Raw genomic sequence first — 19,460 nt, 5'->3', positions numbered from 1 at the left:
AATTGTGGAATGTTAAGCACTTAAGCCCAAAGTTCCAACCCAAACAGAATTGCATTGGATTGTTGCTAGATCCTTTAACCAAGTCGGTTCGCATGCATTAAGGCCCAAAAGCATTAGTTTTTTTTTAGCTTTTAATCAATGAACAGCCCTACATACATGTTATACTAATTTGTATTAATCAATTATTTCTTACAACATTTGTCCAAGAAAATGATTTCTTACAGCATAATAACTTTGGAATTGAAATATAAAAAGCCAGGAAGAAAATCCGACGCTCTCAGGCTTTGGCCCTTGCCAACGAAATCATGCCGTATATATGTACACGTCAGCAAAAGTATACTTTTTTCTGTTATAAGCAAAATAATAATAATTAAATAATTTTTTCAGAAAACTTGGTAATTACCTAAATGAAAAAAAAATATAAATATAAAAGCCCTTGACATTTGTTTTTGTCACTCAAAATTAATCGTGAGTCTCATTCTCGCGTTTTCCAGAGAATCAATCTCCATCAGGTCTGAAAGCAAACCCCTCGAGAAACCGTAAACAGAGAAGCTGGAGTCAGTCGCAGCGACGAGCGTGGTGCCCCAGAACCGTACCCGACGGGGCGGCGGCATGGGGCTCGACGACAAGCTCGAGTTCGTGACTTCGGATGGGATTGAGCCCATCATGACCTTCGATCAGATGGGCATCAAGGACGATCTTCTCCGAGGCATCTACAACTACGGTTTCGAGAAGCCCTCCGCCATCCAGCAAAGGGCCGTCAGGCCCATCATTGACGGCCGTGACGTCATTGCCCAGGCCCAGTCCGGTACCGGAAAGACCTCCATGATTGCCCTCACCGTTTGCCAGCTCGTTGACACCTCCAACAGAGAGTACGCCCTAGCCCTAACCCTAATTTTATAACTTTGTTGTTTGATTCCTCTGCTTAGGGTTTGCTTTTGTTTTCTTTCATTGTTTCTCGGCAAAATTAGGGTTGCGCTGCTGGTTCCAATACGATTGTATATTGTGTATGTGCAGGGTTCAGGCATTGATATTGTCACCAACAAGGGAATTGGCGGCACAGACAGAGAAGGTGATATTGGCAATTGGAAATTTCATAAATATACAAGCACATTCTTGCATTGGAGGGAAAAGCGTGGGTGAGGATATCAGAAAGCTTGAGTACGGAGTTCATGTGGTGTCTGGAACTCCTGGTAGAGTATGTGACATGATCAAAAGGAGAACTCTGCGCACTCGAGCCATTAAATTATTAGTTCTTGTCAGTCTCTATCAACTCCCTTTTTTCCTTTGTGTTTTTCATGGTGGCTTTGGCTTTAGCTTTCTTATTTTCTTACTCTTTGTTTGTTTTGGTTTGGTTTTCCAGGATGAATCGGATGAGATGTTGAGCAGAGGTTTCAAGGATCAGATTTACGATGTCTACAGATATCTTCCACCAGAGCTCCAGGTTTTCTTTCTCTCTTCTCAGTGTACATGTTTCTAATCCCGCCAAGGATGTACTGTTTTCCTCTTGCTGTAATCTGTATTTAAATGCTGTTTTGCTGCTGGGCATTACTATGTTGCAAGTCTTATCAAATTAGTATGTTTGTCTGAAACCAGTTGTAATGTTGTAGGTTTGCTTAATTTCTGCTACACTTCCCCATGAAATTTTGGAGATAACAAACAAGTTTATGACAGACCCTGTAAGGATCCTTGTAAAACGTGATGAGTTGACTTTGGAGGTACGCAATGCTTCTGTCTTGTATGTATGCTTCCTTTGAATGCAATATGAAATTGACATAAAATATGTATTTCTGCTGACAGGGAATCAAGCAATTTTTCGTGGCAGTTGAAAGGGAAGAGTGGAAGTTTGATACTCTATGTGATCTTTATGATACCCTTACAATTACACAAGCTGTTATTTTCTGCAACACAAAGCGAAAGGTAAACTGTTATATACCTTCAGATTTGGTTTGTGATACTAATATCTTCAAGTTTGATTATAAAGGAAGGGTTCCAGGGCTCCTGTTGTTGCGTTATGGATTCTTGGTGGAAAGTAGAAATATAACATAGGATCTTATCTGTTAGATATCTAATTTTTACTGATAAGCTAGAAACCACGGTGTTCAATATAAATTTATTATTTAAAGAGATATTATATTTTTCTGTAAGTGACCTATACTTGTGAATGATGGCTGTATTTATGCAAGTCTTGGTATTGACATGAGCAATCCAAGAATTAATTTGATTCTTTAACCAGGAAAAAACCTTCCCCTTCTTCATGAGCCTCATTGCACACAACCTTTAGAATTTAATATGTCAAGTAAAATAGAAGCCAGAGACAATACTGTTTGTAATAGTTCTCTCATGGTTCACTGCCATATTTTTTCTGGTTGCTTTCCTTTCCTGGTCTATCTGTGTTGATCTTTGCAATCCCATTGGGACAGGTGGACTGGCTCACTGAAAAGATGCGAAGTAACAACTTCACTGTCTCTGCTATGCATGGAGACATGCCTCAGAAAGAAAGAGACGCAATTATGTCCGAGTTTCGGGGTGGTAATACTCGTGTCCTGATCACAACAGATGTTTGGGCCCGGGGCCTTGATGTTCAGCAGGTAAGTTCATTTATAATTTTCTTATCATCAGCTAGAATTTATAATTTCATGACCTTGTTTGGTGTGAATAATTAAAAATAAGCTATTGAACTAGATTGGACTTGTGATTTTGGTGTGTACGTGCCTGGGGGCAATTGTGTGGGTTGGTGTGGAAGACAGATATGCTATTTATGGTTTGAGATCCATTTGGTTGTTTGCTTGGGACATTCTAAAGTGCCAAATGACCATGGTCACCCAAATTTACAAAATGACATAAATTTTTTTGTGAATTGAAAGGGATCTTTTAGAGCTTCTTATCAATGAATTTGTTCCTATATCTGTGAGACATAGTGAACATGTAGACTATGGTTGTTTATGTTGCATTCTAGCCAACATGTTATGAAGATGTCTTTCGTGCTCTGCTTTTCTAATCATGTTACTTTTCCCCCCTTTATTCAGGTTTCCTTGGTTATCAATTATGATCTTCCAAACAATCGAGAGCTATACATTCATCGGATTGGTCGTTCTGGTCGTTTTGGACGCAAGGTATTTATTCTAATTGATCTTCCAAACATATTCGGTGCCTCTGATTTTATTTGTTCTGCATGCAAGTTCTTTGTTTAAATTTGGTCTTTGACAACAGGATTCTCATGCACACAAATTGAAAGAAAACGCTGCCAACATTTGTTTGAGATTGTATATGCATTAGGGTAGCAATGTATGTCTATGTGCACCACTGGGTAGTTTCTGAAGTTCTGAATTGGTAAATATTAAAACTATTTACAAAGTTATGAGATGGTACAACATGGTTTGGATTAATCTACAATTTTGAGCCACCATTGGATGTTTTGGTTCCATGCCCTAGATTGATGGATCAATTTAGATAATGCACCCATTGAACAGTTACAAACTTGTATTGTAGTTTGCCCCCTCCAAAGCTCAGCTGAAAATTTCATGCTTGTTACTGCTAAATGAGCTCAGTTAAAGTTGACCGTTTATGAGATGGTGTAGAAAGGAATGCTCTGTTTTGTCGCTGGTTGTTTGTGTGTCTACTTTTCGTATGATATGTTTTTGCTGATTACTCTTCATTAGCTTATTATTTGTTTGTAAGTTCTAATCGGGATGGGCTATTTGATTATTCATAGGGTGTGGCAATAAACTTTGTCAAAAGCGATGATATCAAGATTTTAAGAGACATTGAACAGTACTACAGTACCCAGATTGATGAAATGCCAATGAACGTCGCCGATCTGATTTGAGAGTTGCTGGCCATGCTGTGTGCAAATGGAAGAGTGGTGATTGGTTTTTCTGCTGTTGATTTACTAATTTGTGCAGTTGCCTTGGCGGGCTACTTATTTAAAGATGGGTTGTACACTAGCAGAGGTTGGAGTGGTATTTTCTTTGTTTTGTAACGTTAAAGTTACTTTAGGCTAGTGGGACTGAGATTTTAAGCAACTTTTGTGCTGACTGAGTAATGCGTTGTGTTGTATTTGGTATTGAATTCAAGTTACTTTAAGATTTTGTGAAGGATAAGAACACTTTGAAGTAGCTTTGTGTACTCCCCTATCTCCATCCACCCTGCCATTCTCTATATCACAGTATATCTGTCTGGGTGGTTACGGTTCATCTTTCATAGAAAAAATTTGGGGCCCACAAATATTTTGTGGGTTTCTGCGCCACACTGCTAGGGGCGGTTGCAGTACTTTTTCCCCGTCTACAGGGTGTTGGTGTTCACCGAATGGTAAATTCATCCACTAAGCAAAGGTTGGCCTTGGAAAAATTATGGTCAATTCAGTATGGAATTCAGACGATTTGGAAAGAATCCAGTTTGATTTTTAAATTCATTCACAAGCTTTAACGAATTGGTATTCAATTAAATTTTAAAATGTTTTATGATGGTATTCAAAAAATCAGATTTATAAGGAATTTATTATGAATTTTGAAGCGTGATATGAATATCAAAGCCAATTATTTCCTTACTTTTGTTTTCAATTAAATTTTAATCTGTACTTTTGTTTCCTGCTTGTATGTTGCCTGCAACAAATCGCAGAGAAAAGTAGGAAGGACTCTGCGGCAGAAATTTTGCAGCCGAAAGCAAAGGACTTGGCCCTGCCGGACAGAAGCTACTGCATGTTTGGTGAAGCCAACCCGTTTGGGCGCAGTCAAGCCGCCGCAGTAAGAGATTCTTTTTATTATTTTTCCAACATGATTCAGACATGATGTCATTAATGTTAACATTCATGGAATTTTTCCAACAGATAAATATTTGTCATTAATATTATGATAATTGTCATTCGAGAAAAGCTTACAATCAACTTTAGCTCAATTTGAACAGTAGAAGGGTTCAAGGGAAAAAAGAAAAAGAAAATAAAAACAAAACAAAGAAAACTAAGTAACTAAAATGAAGGCAATCAAAGCAGCTCACTGATGCAAAAAAAAGGCGGCCACCTTAGCAAACAGAAACGAATGAAATAAAACTTACACGGAAAGAAAAGGACAACAAATACACTTTTCCTAAACAATCAAATATACAATATAAGAAAGAAAATTATAACCTGAATTTACAATACGGTGTTAATATGGAGTGCTTTTAGCAGCGAAGTAGCCATTTGTTTCACCAACACTTGGCCTCCAGAGCGTTGCCCATCTCTGCGTTCCTCTATTAAATTCTGAAGCTTCTGAGGCAGATCATTCTCCACAATCAATTGCTTTGGCCGCGGGTGGTGCTCATAAACAGCCTGCCATGACAAATTTTTGGTCAATTATAATTACAACAGGAAGTGAATAAATAAGATCTGAAACAACTTCAAACACCATATACCTAAACTTCATATAAAGACAAAAAAGATCACGTCCCAGTCGATCAATCCTAAATTAGTATTTGGGATGCCTCAGACCAACATTAGAAGCATCACCCACAGCTAACAGCATATGATTAATCTACAGAAACTAGCCACAGAATAGTCTTCTACGTTTTCTCCTTGCATTCCATACTAGAAGAAATATTGGAGGCAAAAAAAGAAACAAATGTATGTCACTATTTTCTCCTACCCCTAAGAACTTCCTATTTCCTTTTCACCCCTTGATAAATTTCACTTCCTCACTTGAGAATCACTACTCAGCTAAACTAATAAACACGGTTTCCACATAATAAACCAAATCAGTTCAGGCATAGTAAATATCCAAAATGCATCCGTTGCAAAAATAAAAGTAAACTGTAATTAGAATTCTAAGAATATTTAATTTCCTAGCTTGTTTGGGGGTGCAATCTGGTTTCCTAAATTAGGTGATATTATTGTTATTTAGGAACAGGGTTAAGATTAAAGTATCATATTCTCTTCCTATTTTCTCAACAGCATCACCATTTATAGATGAACCAAGATGAGATTAAAGAAAAAAAGTTGCCCCCACCTTTATCAGTTTAAGAAGATTTAGACGGGCTATAGCATCCTGATGGTCCAGTCTTGTGATTAGCAGTGGTGTCAAACCATTAACAGCTAATGTGGTATTAATTCGAGATGATTTCCTGCCAAAACAAAAACGCTTGTTATGTCCACAAAGGGAAAATGAGGAACATCCTCGCCTATTGCAATCAATCAAATGGTAAGAATAAACATATATATAATTATAATCACATACGTGATAATTTTCAAAAATGGCTCCAATATGTGAACGAAATACTGCTCCGGACAGCATTGGAAGAATTTCACCAATTTCTGAACTGCATCCTTTTTCAGCAATGCTTGTTCCACCTTCCGGTTGTCATTGTCATGAGCTAAGCAAACAGCTATTGAATCTAGGGCAGTCACAGACCAAAACTCATCCTCAAGAAGGCTCAGGTACACATCCAATCCACCATGAGCCCTTAATTGCTCTCTTGAATTTCGTGATGCATGAGCCATATCGCACAGTAAAGGCAACGCATATTGTTTCAAAGGAGAATTAGACTCAATAAAGTGCATCAAGTGTGGAATGATTCCATTCTCAGCTGCTTGTTCCTGTCTCCTCTTATTAATCTTACACAGATTAAATAGGGCATTGAGAACCTTCAAAAGAAGTCGAGAAGAATGTAATTAGAACTTGATAACCAGAATAAAAGTAAACCCACCACAGGAAAAAAAAATTGAATTTAAAGAAAAAAGGGCTTTGGAGCTGCAGATTATTGGCCATTTTTTGGGTTATTTGGATGGAGAGAAATAAAAGAATTTTTGAAGATTATAAAGGGATATATGTGGAAGAATTGTAGGAGTTAGTTTCTTTTTGGTCATCTTTTTGGGCCTCTGTCTCTAGTGTTTTTAGGGGAGTGTCTTTGTCTGCCATTCTACTAGATTGGAAGGCAGCAATTAGTTAGTTTTGGGCTTGATATGTTTAGTCAAGGGTGTGGTGCGAGAGTTGTTTTTCTGATTTTGTTTTGTACCTTAGTTGATGGATTCCTTATCCATTGTTTGTACAGTTTCTTTCTCTAAAAAAAAATAAAATAAAGCCAACCATCCACTAATACCATTAGAACACAGGAAAGAAGGCCCACCTCATGATGTATCTGAGATACAAGAGATCCTTCTTTGAGTTCAAGATTTGGAATCAAATATTTAATTGCATCTGCCCGCTGAAGATTCTCTAAGCAGTTTGGATCAGTTGATAAATGGTTGATACACTTCAGTATCTGTAAGAAGACAAAGCACCAAAACTATCAAGATTACAAGAACATAAATCACAAAAGTGTGAGCAATGGCAATTTTCCAAAGTACCTTTAAAAGAATTGGGGGCTCCACCCTATTGAACATCTGGAAAAGACGGCTGAGCAAACTTTGGCTACACATGTATGATTTTACAGTAGTATCTGCTTGTGAAAACTCGAGCAGAAGATCTGCCACCTTTTCTAGATATTCCCTCGCAACATCTGCATTCAGTGTTGAAACCATGTGGGAAAGCAATCCAGATGATGTTGCACTGCCTGGTCTAGCATTCAGAACACCTGAACCAGACAGTACTCCTGATGCCGTCTGAGATGCTATACCAGAGGTGGAGGCAGCTCCTTTGATAGATGCTTGTGTTCCTAACTCCTTATTCATTGCTTTATGCGAAATTCTAGGAGTAGAATCAGCATTCCCATTTTCTCTACCACGTTGAGAGACATCTGTGAAATAATGAATAAATCAATTACCTTTATAGAAATATATAATAGATGCCTAACTGAATACAAGAGGTATAATAGGAAAAACATCAAAGAAAACAGAAAATCAAATTAATTTTCTGGTACATATGTGCCTAATAAAAGCAAGAGGCAAATGTTTTGTTCGAGTCATTTAGAAATTTGAAACAATTATGAATTTTTGCAATCCTACCACCAACAGAGCTTACAATAGGCCACATGAATCTGCGTGCAGGAGGGCCAAAGCCGGTCTCTATAGGTCTCTACATAGTTTACATCATTCCAGAAGATATATATATATATATATAATTTATTCAAGGATATAAGCTTTACGAATTACTAATGGCAGTCTTGTTCGAAGATTATAAAATTAAAAATTGGTTAGATAAAGACAACTGTTACCTGCAAATTCAGCCATCAGGAAATCTAATTCACCATTTGTCTTCTTTTCATTAGACGCATGCAAAAGGGGCAATATACTTTCATGTCTCTCCATTCCTGGCAGGTGGCGTATATACTCGAGCTGACCAGAAAAGCGTCTGGAAGGAGGCTCTTTATCCAACAAACTAAGAAGGGGTCGAACTTGCTCCTGTTGAGTAGCTCCTGTTGTTGGAAACCCATTCGACGTACCTTCAACCATTTTGGGAGGTCTATCTGTGGATGCCCTATTCGAAGAATTAGTAGCTCGCTGCTGCCTGACGTCAAGATCTCCTCGAGAAGTAGTTGAAGGTTCTTTGGTTGTAATATTTACAACTTTATCTAATGATATTGAGTCTGGAAATTTAGAAGGAACTGAAGCTTCCACTACCGCACTGCCAGATTGAGCTGTATCAGTATCTAGATGAAGATATCGTGGATCTGAATGATTGGCATCTAACCTTTGGGAATTTGAAGTAGATGCACGTGCAGGTTCTGCTGTTCCAGTAGACAAATGAAAATCAATTACTCCATGCCTAACCTTAGAGGGATCATGCTGATCAGTTGCAGTAAGTGGTGTGTCACTCTGAGCAAAAACTGGATGGCCAGAATCCAATGAACCAGACCGTAGGCGCTGAGCTGAGCCATCAAGTGGAAATCCACCCCCAACAGATATGGAAGCTAGACGGGTGGCCTCATTCAAGCTATAAAGGGTGTTAATCAGCCTCAGCAGTATTCCATTCTTCGCTGCTATGCGACAGAAATCATTTCTAGGGGTTGACCGCTGAAGCTTAAACACCTGCCACATGCCGTCAATAGCTAGATGAACCATTTCCCTGGATAGAAAAAAGTCTAATCAAATATTTGAATAATACATATACTCTATAAAAAGATAAATGATAAAAGACAAGAAAATATGCATAAAGGGAAAGTGAGCTCAGAGTCTTCAAATATGAAACATTCAGGTGTGACAATGTCCACACTTGTGTCCTATAAAGACAATTTCAGAGATTGAATCACAAATCTATCACTTTTTTCATTTTTAATAAGAATCAGTTATTAATAAGCTTAAAGTGAACATAGCATCTGCCCATCACTCACCACCAGCCCTCGTAACCAAATTGTTACCCACCACTTTTAAATGAGAGTTTCAGGGTTCAACCCATCAGAAATGGGCAGGCAGTCCCCCCAGAGGGAGACATAGATGCAAGCTCCAAAAAGGTTTAGCTAATTGTTAATGAGGTTACTCCAGGGTACTTTTGTCATAGTTTGTGAACTTTCACCAAACTAACCTAACTGTCAAACACAGTTGTTCCACCCACTAAACACTACAAACCTGAATTTTGCATAATCAGCCTCTAAAAAGCCCACCAGAACAGGTATTCCACGGCAAGCTATGAACATTTGCAATGTCAAGGGGCTGCACAAAAGAAGCCTCCACAGTCAACCTCAAATTATTCTGATGAAAAATTATGACCAACCACAAGAAGGGAACACAACCTTGACTGACAAAGCTGTTGTAAGAAATAAGCTGCTTCCATACGAATTTCCCGAGGATGATTAGGTACCGCAAAGTTCATTACCACTGGGATCTGTAATAAAACTTACCAATAGCCATAACTAACACCAACAAGTAACAAAATTCTAGTGCATAAAACTCTTGGAAGAGATAAAAAACCAAAAAAGGAAAATTGAAAGGATAGAGGGAAAAAACAAATATGGATGACTGTGTAAAGATTTATTCTGCTCATTAATGCAACAGTGTAACTAATTCAATCTTCTGGAGAACTAAAATGCCGAAAATCTTATACGTAAATAAGTATATTAAATGCTACCAATTTTAACCAAGTTAGCTACTTTGTCAAGGCCCACCAAAGATGAAATTACATAATAACAAAACATAAAAACCTGAATGCATTAGTACTCACCAGACCAACAAGACAAGCATTTTCCTGGAAATCAGTGTTATCTTTAATTATCTGATTTATAATTTGAAGCACAGAACATATAACCTGCAAAAGTGGGAAACAATACTCACATATAGCTGTTATAAGGCTAAATGCTAAGATGACAGTTATCTCAAGATTTATCAAAAACCTGAACAGGTGTGGTTAAAGTAGTTAGCATACACGAGTTTTAGTAACTTCAAGCAATTCCATTAGAGGGAGCAAACCATGCTGGCTAATAAAAACAATTTTCTGCTCTGGGCGCTGATGGAAGATGGCAATAAGTTTCTGACAGGCAGAGACGATAACATCTTCTGATTCGTCTGGTCTCAATGACCCAACCAACCGGCTAAACTCAACAGCCTACCAAGCAAGAAATAACAGAAGTTATTGCTTTTCCACATTAAAAATGACAGACAAATACATATATGATTTCTGTGATGCTTCTGATTTAAAATTTGTGCATCATACACTTTAGGGCGGGACAACACTCCACCAATGTCTAACAATCATTTGAGACTGATATGAATTTGCAATTGTTAAACTTAGATGTGTAAAATTGTAATATGGTGTTGTAAATTATGGAGAGACTTCTATGCAGATATCACTTTGTTTTTAAATTGCTTTTATTGGTAAATAAGAAAAAGCATAAATGACCATATACGCTAATACAAATTTTAACAAAAGCATATACACCAACCCCCATCTCCCTGTGTCTAAAGAAATCACCATATATACCAACTTTCGAAACAACTTCTAATACATGCAACCAATTAGGGTCACGTGGCTCTTATAAAAAATTAGTGTCAAACATGGCAACTCCACAGATGATCCACCAAAAAAAAAAAAAAAAAAAAAAATCTGACCAGTCTTTCTTCAGGAAAAGACTTTCAAGTGAAGGTTGAACTGAAATATAGTTGCTCAGCATCTTGATAGTTTAAAATTAAAATGTATCTTAATAAAAGTAGCCAATGACCGATGTATATATCCCAAAGATTAATGTGTGCAAGAAAATAAGTTTCAGCCTTTAAGGAAGCACTGAATAATTCCTTTATTCAAACCATCTAGGAAGGAACAACATTATTCATAGATTCTTCTAAGGGCAGGGCAGTAGATGCCATAAGCATCCAAAACTACTATAGATTTGCACGGTTAAACATGCCTCACACAACCCCCCACACATACAAAAATATTGTGCTTCAAACTCTAAGAGGCCAATAGCAAAGACAACTAACTGCTTAGAAAGCTACAAAAAGAAATCTGAGTACCTGTAGGGGAAAAAGGTTTTCTCCGGGCAACTTTTCATCAAAAACCTAATAAACAAAAACATATAAAACAAAAGGTGTCAGGGATGACAAGTCAAGAAATTAAACACAACGCAAACACTTCAAACATACCAAACCACCAATATCAATCACATCATCTTTGAGAACGCCCATCATAAGCTGTAACAAGTTGCCACCACTGCCGTTAGCTTGACCCATTTCGCTCTCCATTTGTTTTTGAGCAATTGTAGCCCTCAACTTTGTAGCAAGGTCACTTTTTGCAGCATCATTTACAGATGTATTTCCTTGGTTCAAATGTGACATAGATGCAGATGTCGAAGCCTCAGTTGCCCTATCCTCCGGATGTTTATCCAAAGGGTGAAACAGATCATCCAAGGAAGCATCTCCTGGAGTATCACTAAATTTACTGAGTTCATTCCCTCCCGAAGTGACTGGCATCTTGGCAGCCTTCAAAAGGACAGGGACAAATCCAGGAGTAAGAATTATGAGGGATCAAAGGTAAAGTAGTAATAACCTCTACAAATGACACACTCAAATTAGAACAAAACAAAAAAACTGAAGTCCAACATGCATCACATAGCCAAACATAAAACTGAAAAAAATTCAACTGTCCTCAGTGATTCAATACAGACACAAATCACCATAGCATATTAGCATGCCAAAATTAAAATGGAAATCATATGCTGTGTGTATGCAGGAACAGAGGAATAATTTGTGCATATTATAACATCCATCAAATGTCCGCCAAGTAGTGAGAAGAAATCAAGAGCAATTAGTGCAACCCTACCTTTTGAAAACTATCCTGATTTCTTGGTCCAAAACCGAAGGGTCTGTACCCAACGTGGACAGAGTTCCCTTTTCCAGCATGTTTCCCAGATACATTTTTTGTTGGTAGTTCAGGAGATCTAATGTCACCATTCATCAGTACTTCATCATGATTGCTGCTATGTGATAGATCATCAAGCTCAGCTGACTCAGAGGGAGCCAATTCCTTATTAGAAGATATTATGCCAGAACCTTTTTGAAAGGATGCCTTTTCATGGATAGTTAAGGTGGGAACCTGATCCGTCAGATCATCTTCTAAATTATCCGTTTTCTCCTCAACCAATTTTAATTCTGCAGCCGGATCATCATCAGATTTGCTCATATCAGAAACCTCAGTTGATAATAACTCTTTCCTATAGTCCTGAAGTTCAAAAGGCCCAAGGTCAATGAGAAAATACAAGGAAATTCAAATGCAAAGCGACCTTTCTTTCAAAAGTTTTTAAGCCTTTAATTTGCTTAATGAGAAAAGGTCTCACAGCTTTAACGGAAGAAGCAGCTACTTCCGCTTTCTCTGCAGAAGGGCTTTCACCAGAGCTCTGATGATCTCCATTAGAAATTTCTGCATCCAATGAAGCATCTTCCTGTATATTTCTGAAAAATAACTGGGTTTTTAAAATAAATTACCAAACAAAAACAATCCCAAAAAGTTAAAAGCTGTTTGAAAAAACATCGAATGGCAAATACTTTTAAGAAGAAAAGACATCCCCTTATATTGAATGTCAGACAAACTGTATACAGAACCAGAACAGAAAGACTGAAATCAATAATAATTATGACCAAGCAAAATTTCATAAGAGAGCTATGTAGTCCATCACCCTCATCTGGACTAAAGAGTGTGAACCAAAAAGAGATATATACAGGGAGCTTCAAGAGTGGGCATCCATATTTTAAGAAAAATGCGGACACCCTCACCCCAGCTGCCCTGCAATGCAGTTCAACGATTAGAACCATCCATCTTTTAGATCCCGAATAAAATTGGAACAATGATGATGGTAATAAAATAGCTAAATGGTTCCCGATTTGGCTATTTTGCAGGGTTGATCTTTGAAGGATGACCTAGGAAATAGATTGTTCCAATCATTGGACAACAGGACATGGTAGGACACCCACACTTCCTTAAATTGTGGATGTCAACACTTGAAGCTCCCTATATATATATATATATATGAAACACTTCTCTGACAGGATCTCACATGAGATATCCTGCAATGCAGGACCCCGCCAGAGTGGCTGATTAATAAAGAATTAAACTTTGGTGCCCTCATGGTTAAGGCAGATTGTATAATCTACAATTGACCACTACATTCTTTTACTACAACCAAAAATAGAAATCACCTATTTTACAATGGACAATGATGCTAAGGAAGTGGTGCAAGTATTCATTTCATAAGAAAGACCTGTGTATGATGAATATCTACCTTAATGTTCCACTGTGACGTATTGAAGATTGCAAAGCTCGCCTGCAGTTCTGTATCCAAGGGTGAGACAGCAGTGTTTTTGCATCAGGCCGTTGCCTAGCATCCTGAGATATGCAACTAAAATGTTAAAGATAAATTTAACTAAGTTGCAATTTACCCATTTTGAGCAGCTTCAGGACCAAGACTATGGGTTGGGCAACAAGTAAAACTGAAATGATTTTATTGGATTGAGTGGGACTGGACAAGAACAATCTAAAATTTGGTGATGTGTCAAAACATAAACACATAATAAATTGTATCTTATATATGGTGCAAGATTGGTAATTAAAATCTCATTTCTTTAACGATAAAAGATATGCCTAATACTATTCTTATTCCCTTTAGATTAAAAAAATAAGCTCTATAATCAAACATGTAGCGCATTTTCATGTTAAATAGCTTTTTACATAAATTTTCATATGAATTGCCAATGCAACAGTAATGCATAACTTTAAGAGGAGAGATGGGAGAGGAGATAAATTAGCAAAATTTAAAGGAAAATCTAAAGCAATTATCTTAACATTACACAGACAATAATAATGGAGTAGGTAAGAATGGCTCTGCCTCACCTTCTTAAAGCACTGACACAGAAAATCAGTAATGTCAGGAGATAGGCTGTCAGGTATAGGAGGATGCTCATCCTGAAAGATTTTAGGCAGAGAAAGAAAAAAATGTCACTGTTGCTACTCAACATTTAAGAATAGCATTATTAGGCATCTCATGAACACAAAAAGGGGGTAAGGCAAAAGCTTCTAACTGAAATTTGACACAATTCTCGGCATTATATGAGATAATAAATCACCAGTTCAAAATCAGTAGTGAGTGCACCCTTTCTGACCACCAAACAGAAAATGTACAACTGGAGCAAATTAAGCTATGTAGACAACAGAGTATGATTTTCTAGAAATACTACAGTATTCACAGAAAGGAGTGCTCTGCAGTATTTAATGATAACTACAAGAAGACAGTTAAACACACCTGAACAATACGGAACAGAGCTGGCATAGGCTGTAGATCGTAGTAAGGAGGTACACATGTAAGAAGTTCAATAACAGTGCAGCCAACACTCCAAATGTCTGAAGCAGCACAAACCCCTGACATTTCAATCACCTAAAACATAGATCATTTTCATCAAATGGAGGCCTCTCATACACAACTTTACAGACTGCATCAAAAGCATGAGCCACTAATTCATGTTTTTCCTAAGCACACTTTCAGGCTGTATCAGCTGTTTAACTGTACTTCTGCATGTCATGCAGGAAACAAAATCCATTTGCCTGCTCAAATCATGGCATGCATGATCATGCTAGTGTGTCTGTTTGACAAAACCAATACTCAATCCAGAATGAACAAACAGTATCATGCCCAGCCATCAAGTAAAACCATTTGTATTTTGAACAGACAAACTCAATACTATTAGTTTTTGTGCTACAACAACAGACAAGAATTGGCAAATAAGGATGAACTATACGATAATTTCCAAGTTTTCGATAGTAGCATATCAATACAAAAATGTCCCATGAAGGAGAGGAGTAGGAAATACCTCTGGGGCCATCCAATATGGTGTTCCAACAACTGAATGTGTATTAACATCAGCCTCAGTCAGTTTTGTCGCAACACCGAAATCAGCAAGTTTCACAAGCCCCTGAAAAGAGTATATTATGCCACACAAGTAATATAATGAGTTATTAGCCAAAAAAAAAATATATTCACAAACAATGTGAACAACTAATATCCTGACTAAACTCATGTTAAAACGTCATCAACTGTCACATTAACAGATGAGTGTGGGTGTGTGTTTGTCCCACAACATTTAATTCATGCTTCAGAATCATTCTGGAGGCCACAAGAGTACATCATCTTATGGCACAGTGACACCAACTAAGTACATTTGGTCATATACATTTGCCAACGGAAGAAGACAGAAAAGTCAAGTAAAAAATACAAACGATTATAAACCAAAAAAAAAAAAAAATTATACTAGATATTGATATTTATATAATTTGTGAACTTAGGCTTCAGTTCCTCATATTAGTCTTGAGTGGCAACGTATTAGGTCATGCTGCAGCCTATTACCAAAGAACATGAGATAGCCCTTCTGCAATGTCCGAACTAACAGCCACAGGCTGGGACTTGAGTGGACTTGTCCAATTGATTAGTAGCAATTTGTAAGACACAGGTAACCGACATGACAAATTCCATAGACAATGACCCTCAAAGGCTTAGATAGAAAAGCTGCTCTGACCAGATGAAACAGCATTCCAACCATGGGATAAGCATGATTAGGCATACATCCACCAGTGCAAATTTTTCAATTTCCCACTAAAATGATTGCACTCTTGCCACCTAAGGTGTGGTCCACCCATTTCAAACAATCCTCGCACCAGTCACCGTAGTTGAAATCGACCATCTATTTTCTCTTGCCCATCCATCAACCATCTGACCACTCTAATTACCTCTCTAAGCTAATTCTTTAACACTAGGATCAATGTAATCAAGCTGGAAAACCTAGAAATTTTTACAACATAATTTTTATAGGAGCAACACAAATACAAATGCAAAAAAGCAACATAAAACCACCTCCAATAAGTTCTTTCAAGGGATGGTACAGCTGTAGAAGTTTTTTTTCCCCTGATAGGAGACTAATCGCAATAAATAGATATATAAAGAACTAATACAGGTGAAAAGACTTGCAAACTTACCTCTTTAGTTGTCAATATGTTTGCACCTTTGATATCCCGATGGATTACACCCTGTTCATGTAAATACACCAACCCTTCCAAAACCTGTATCATGATGAATATCAAGTTATGAAATCTAGCCAGCACACGCACACATGCAAGCAACAAATAGCAAGGACATTAGTAAACCTGAGCAATGTACACAGCTACCAATGATTCTGGAAAAGGTCCAAATTTATTTGGCTTTATAATATTTGCAAGTGAGCCATTCTCTACATACCTACAAGGACAACAACGAACAAATAACAAAAAAAAATTTCAACAGAGGATGACATTTGTGGAAAAAATTGTAAGCTCACTTACTCTAGGACTATGTGAAGATGAGTCTTTGTCTTCAAAGATCCAAGATATTTCACAATGTTTTTGTGGTTTAAATTCTGCAAAAACAAATTTCAAATTCCTTGAGTATTGTACTCGGTATGCATTTCCATCTAAAGGCATTCAGAATGTCTAGTGTAAGAAGCATAATTCATAATAGGTAGCAAAGGGCTGCTCAAGAGCAGCATATCAGAACACATGTATCACACAACTGTATACAGTGGAACAGGTTGAGAGGGCCAAAATTACAATCATCTTTTGCATAAAATTTAACCACCAAGAAGACACATACATACATATTACTTACCCACCATAAACTAGAATTGACTACCATTGTTTAACAGAATTCTTTCAGAATATGAACAGGTCAAAATTCTAATATCGAGGGATTGTTACAGAAATAGGTAAAAGTAACAAATTCAACCCACTGCAAACGAGTCCTCATTTAAGCCCCAAACCTTCATATGCAACAAGTGCTGACATGCAATGATGGGACATAATTTATAGTGAGATACCATTTCAGCTAGAGGTATACAATTGACATTATAAAAGTAAACATAACAATAAAGAAAACAAACTGTACCTTAAGTAAATCAATCTCTTGCTAAAATGTCAACGCATTGCACCACCGAAGAAGCAATCAAAAGAAAAAACAGTACACAGTGAGCCAGATTAAAGTAATATGCATTGGAAACTGATGAATAAAGATGAATGAATTTAACTTTTAGAATTTTAAGGACAATCAAGCTGATGAGCTTAAGACAATGACTTCAAATCAAAATATCACACTCAACTTTATTTCATTTAATTAATTATTATTAAGAAATATAATATTTTAAAATTATATAAAGAGCATGTTCTTCTAAAATATACATATATAAAGAGAATGTTGGTCCAACCATAATAATGTTGAGATCCTCTTGAGCAATGTTTTCCAAAGAAACTTGTTTAATAGCGACAAAGTCTCCATTCTCCAAATCCAAACCCTTGTAAACTCGACCATATGCACCTTTTCCGATCTCATCTCCAAGCATCTACACCAAATATTTACATAATTCAAAATCTGAGAAAAATAACAACGTGAAAAGATTGATTGATATCCTAACACCATGGGCAATAAAGAAAAAATTCAGCATTCCATTTTCTCAGCAACGAAATGGAGGGTAGTGCCATAAAAAACCCCACAAACCATGCAGCTGAAAAACACAAAATTCATAACCCGAAAACAATTACAACTCTAATTCTCAGTTAGGTTCCAGTGAAATGCTGGACATACATTACATACACATATCTATATATCTATATATATATATATATATATATATAAGAGAACAGAGGCCCACAACCAACTGACCAATGTCACCACAAATTCACTCACTCGAACTCCCTGCATTCATGTTTATCAAACCCAAAACAACATTCCTAATTCAATAGGATTCATAATTCACATTTTTTTCTTTCTTCCACACCATTTAAAACCAAATTCATACAAATAAAACCCTAATCCTTCCATTTAGCTGCCGATTAATCCAGAGCAAAAATAAAGAAATATATGTCTTCCCGCGTCATTTCTAGTCGTTTCTTGTAACATTTCCCAGACAAGCACCATCAACATTCTCAATCCCCATATCTATCCCCACATTTCCTAAGCAGCCAAACAGAAATTACACAATTACATACGTCACGTGAAGCAGAAAGTCTAGATTGCCAAAATTGAGGTGTCTATATGCTCTTACGTATTTGTTATCGAGCGTTTTGGATTTGTGGAAGTGGGCCGACGCCGCTTGCCGAGACATGTCTGCGGAATCGGCTTAGCTCAGAGAAACCCTAGAAAAAGTGGTCCATTAAAAGTGGTTAAAGAGAGCGGGAGAGAGAATTAGGGTTTTGAATGGAGAGATTGGCCCGATTCCACTAGCAACGGAGGCCGAGCAACGCTCCGACGTGTACAGGGAGAGAATGTCCGGGATGCTGATGCTCCGATTGGTGGGGGTGGAACGTTTAAGTTTGAAGGTGGTGGTGACAATGTGACATGATCATGATAGCTATAATAAAATAAAATAAAATAAATAAAGAACGTGCAGTAAAGTTATTAACCGACTAATTAGTAATGGGAAATTTCAGATAATAATAATTGCACTCCAACTCAGAGACAGAAAATATGATGGTCCACTTGGACACCTATGAAATGAATGAGGACACTTGTGTCAACGAGTCAAATAGTAAAGTGGAATGGGAATATATGTTTCTCTTTTTAGTGTATCTCATATGTGACACTGCACCCATTACTCACTCACCCACCCCAAATAAGTAAAGAAAGCGCTTCGTTTCCATGTAGATAAAATTTTACTTTATTTGCCCATTTCAAATGGGGTATGGACCATCATCAATTCATTATCTCATATTCACAATTACGTGTGTATAAGATCTTTAGAATATTGAGATTTCATAAAAAAAAAAAAAAAAGTAGGTATTCTTCGTTGAATCATCTGATGTTTATCATCAAGCTATAAGTTTATAACATACGTTCGGACATTCCTTATTGTTGGTTATAGTGGATGAGTAGCATGCTTGCTTAAGCATATGGTTAAGGTGTGGCATTGAGTCGGACCGCCCCTGCTCAACCACGTATCAATGACAATATGCCATAGGAATGACTGTGAACAACAATAGGGTCTATGATTATGCATGGTGAAAAGTGGCACCGAGGTTATGGTATTAGGCTACTACATAGTGATGACAAGATGATAC

General features: G+C 37.2%; 2 protein-coding genes across 3 annotated transcripts; one reads left to right on the top strand and one right to left on the bottom strand.

Moving 5' to 3' along the window:
- The first annotated feature begins 471 nt into the window (after window positions 1-471).
- EIF4A-III (eukaryotic initiation factor 4A-III) lies at window positions 472-4,118 on the top strand. Its single transcript, XM_086230467.1, has 8 exons — window positions 472-872; window positions 1,018-1,258; window positions 1,364-1,444; window positions 1,611-1,718; window positions 1,801-1,920; window positions 2,424-2,591; window positions 3,030-3,116; window positions 3,716-4,118. Exons 1-8 carry the CDS (start codon window positions 613-615, stop codon window positions 3,827-3,829), a joined length of 1,179 nt encoding a protein of 392 aa, XP_086086593.1. The 5' UTR covers window positions 472-612; the 3' UTR covers window positions 3,830-4,118.
- A 752-nt stretch (window positions 4,119-4,870) lies between these two features.
- On the bottom strand, window positions 4,871-18,862 carry LOC147295784 (MAP3K epsilon protein kinase 1-like). Of its 2 annotated transcripts, XM_086231935.1 has the most exons (25): window positions 18,449-18,862; window positions 17,612-17,746; window positions 17,296-17,316; window positions 16,698-16,771; window positions 16,524-16,614; window positions 16,356-16,439; window positions 15,197-15,298; window positions 14,632-14,763; window positions 14,223-14,294; window positions 13,615-13,718; window positions 12,673-12,787; window positions 12,159-12,557; window positions 11,483-11,818; window positions 11,354-11,398; window positions 10,269-10,448; window positions 10,068-10,151; window positions 9,640-9,731; window positions 9,476-9,559; window positions 8,601-8,975; window positions 8,125-8,534; window positions 7,319-7,707; window positions 7,099-7,233; window positions 6,210-6,616; window positions 5,982-6,096; window positions 4,871-5,308 (listed from the first exon to the last, which is right to left on the bottom strand). In XM_086231935.1, exons 1-25 carry the CDS (start codon window positions 18,506-18,508, stop codon window positions 5,132-5,134), a joined length of 4,218 nt encoding a protein of 1,405 aa, XP_086088061.1. In that variant the 5' UTR covers window positions 18,509-18,862; the 3' UTR covers window positions 4,871-5,131. The 2 variants fall into 2 exon arrangements, with proteins under 2 accessions (XP_086088061.1, XP_086088060.1); XM_086231934.1 differs by having other exon boundaries at window positions 8,125-8,975.
- Window positions 18,863-19,460: the final 598 nt, after the last annotated feature.

The sequence above is a fragment of the Dryas octopetala genome, chromosome 2, assembly GCF_963921425.1.
Source record: "Dryas octopetala chromosome 2, drDryOcto1.1, whole genome shotgun sequence".
NCBI lineage: Eukaryota > Viridiplantae > Streptophyta > Magnoliopsida > Rosales > Rosaceae > Dryas > Dryas octopetala.
Note: the sequence above shows the minus strand (reverse complement) of the source record. Positions and strands in the feature narration are given on the sequence as shown.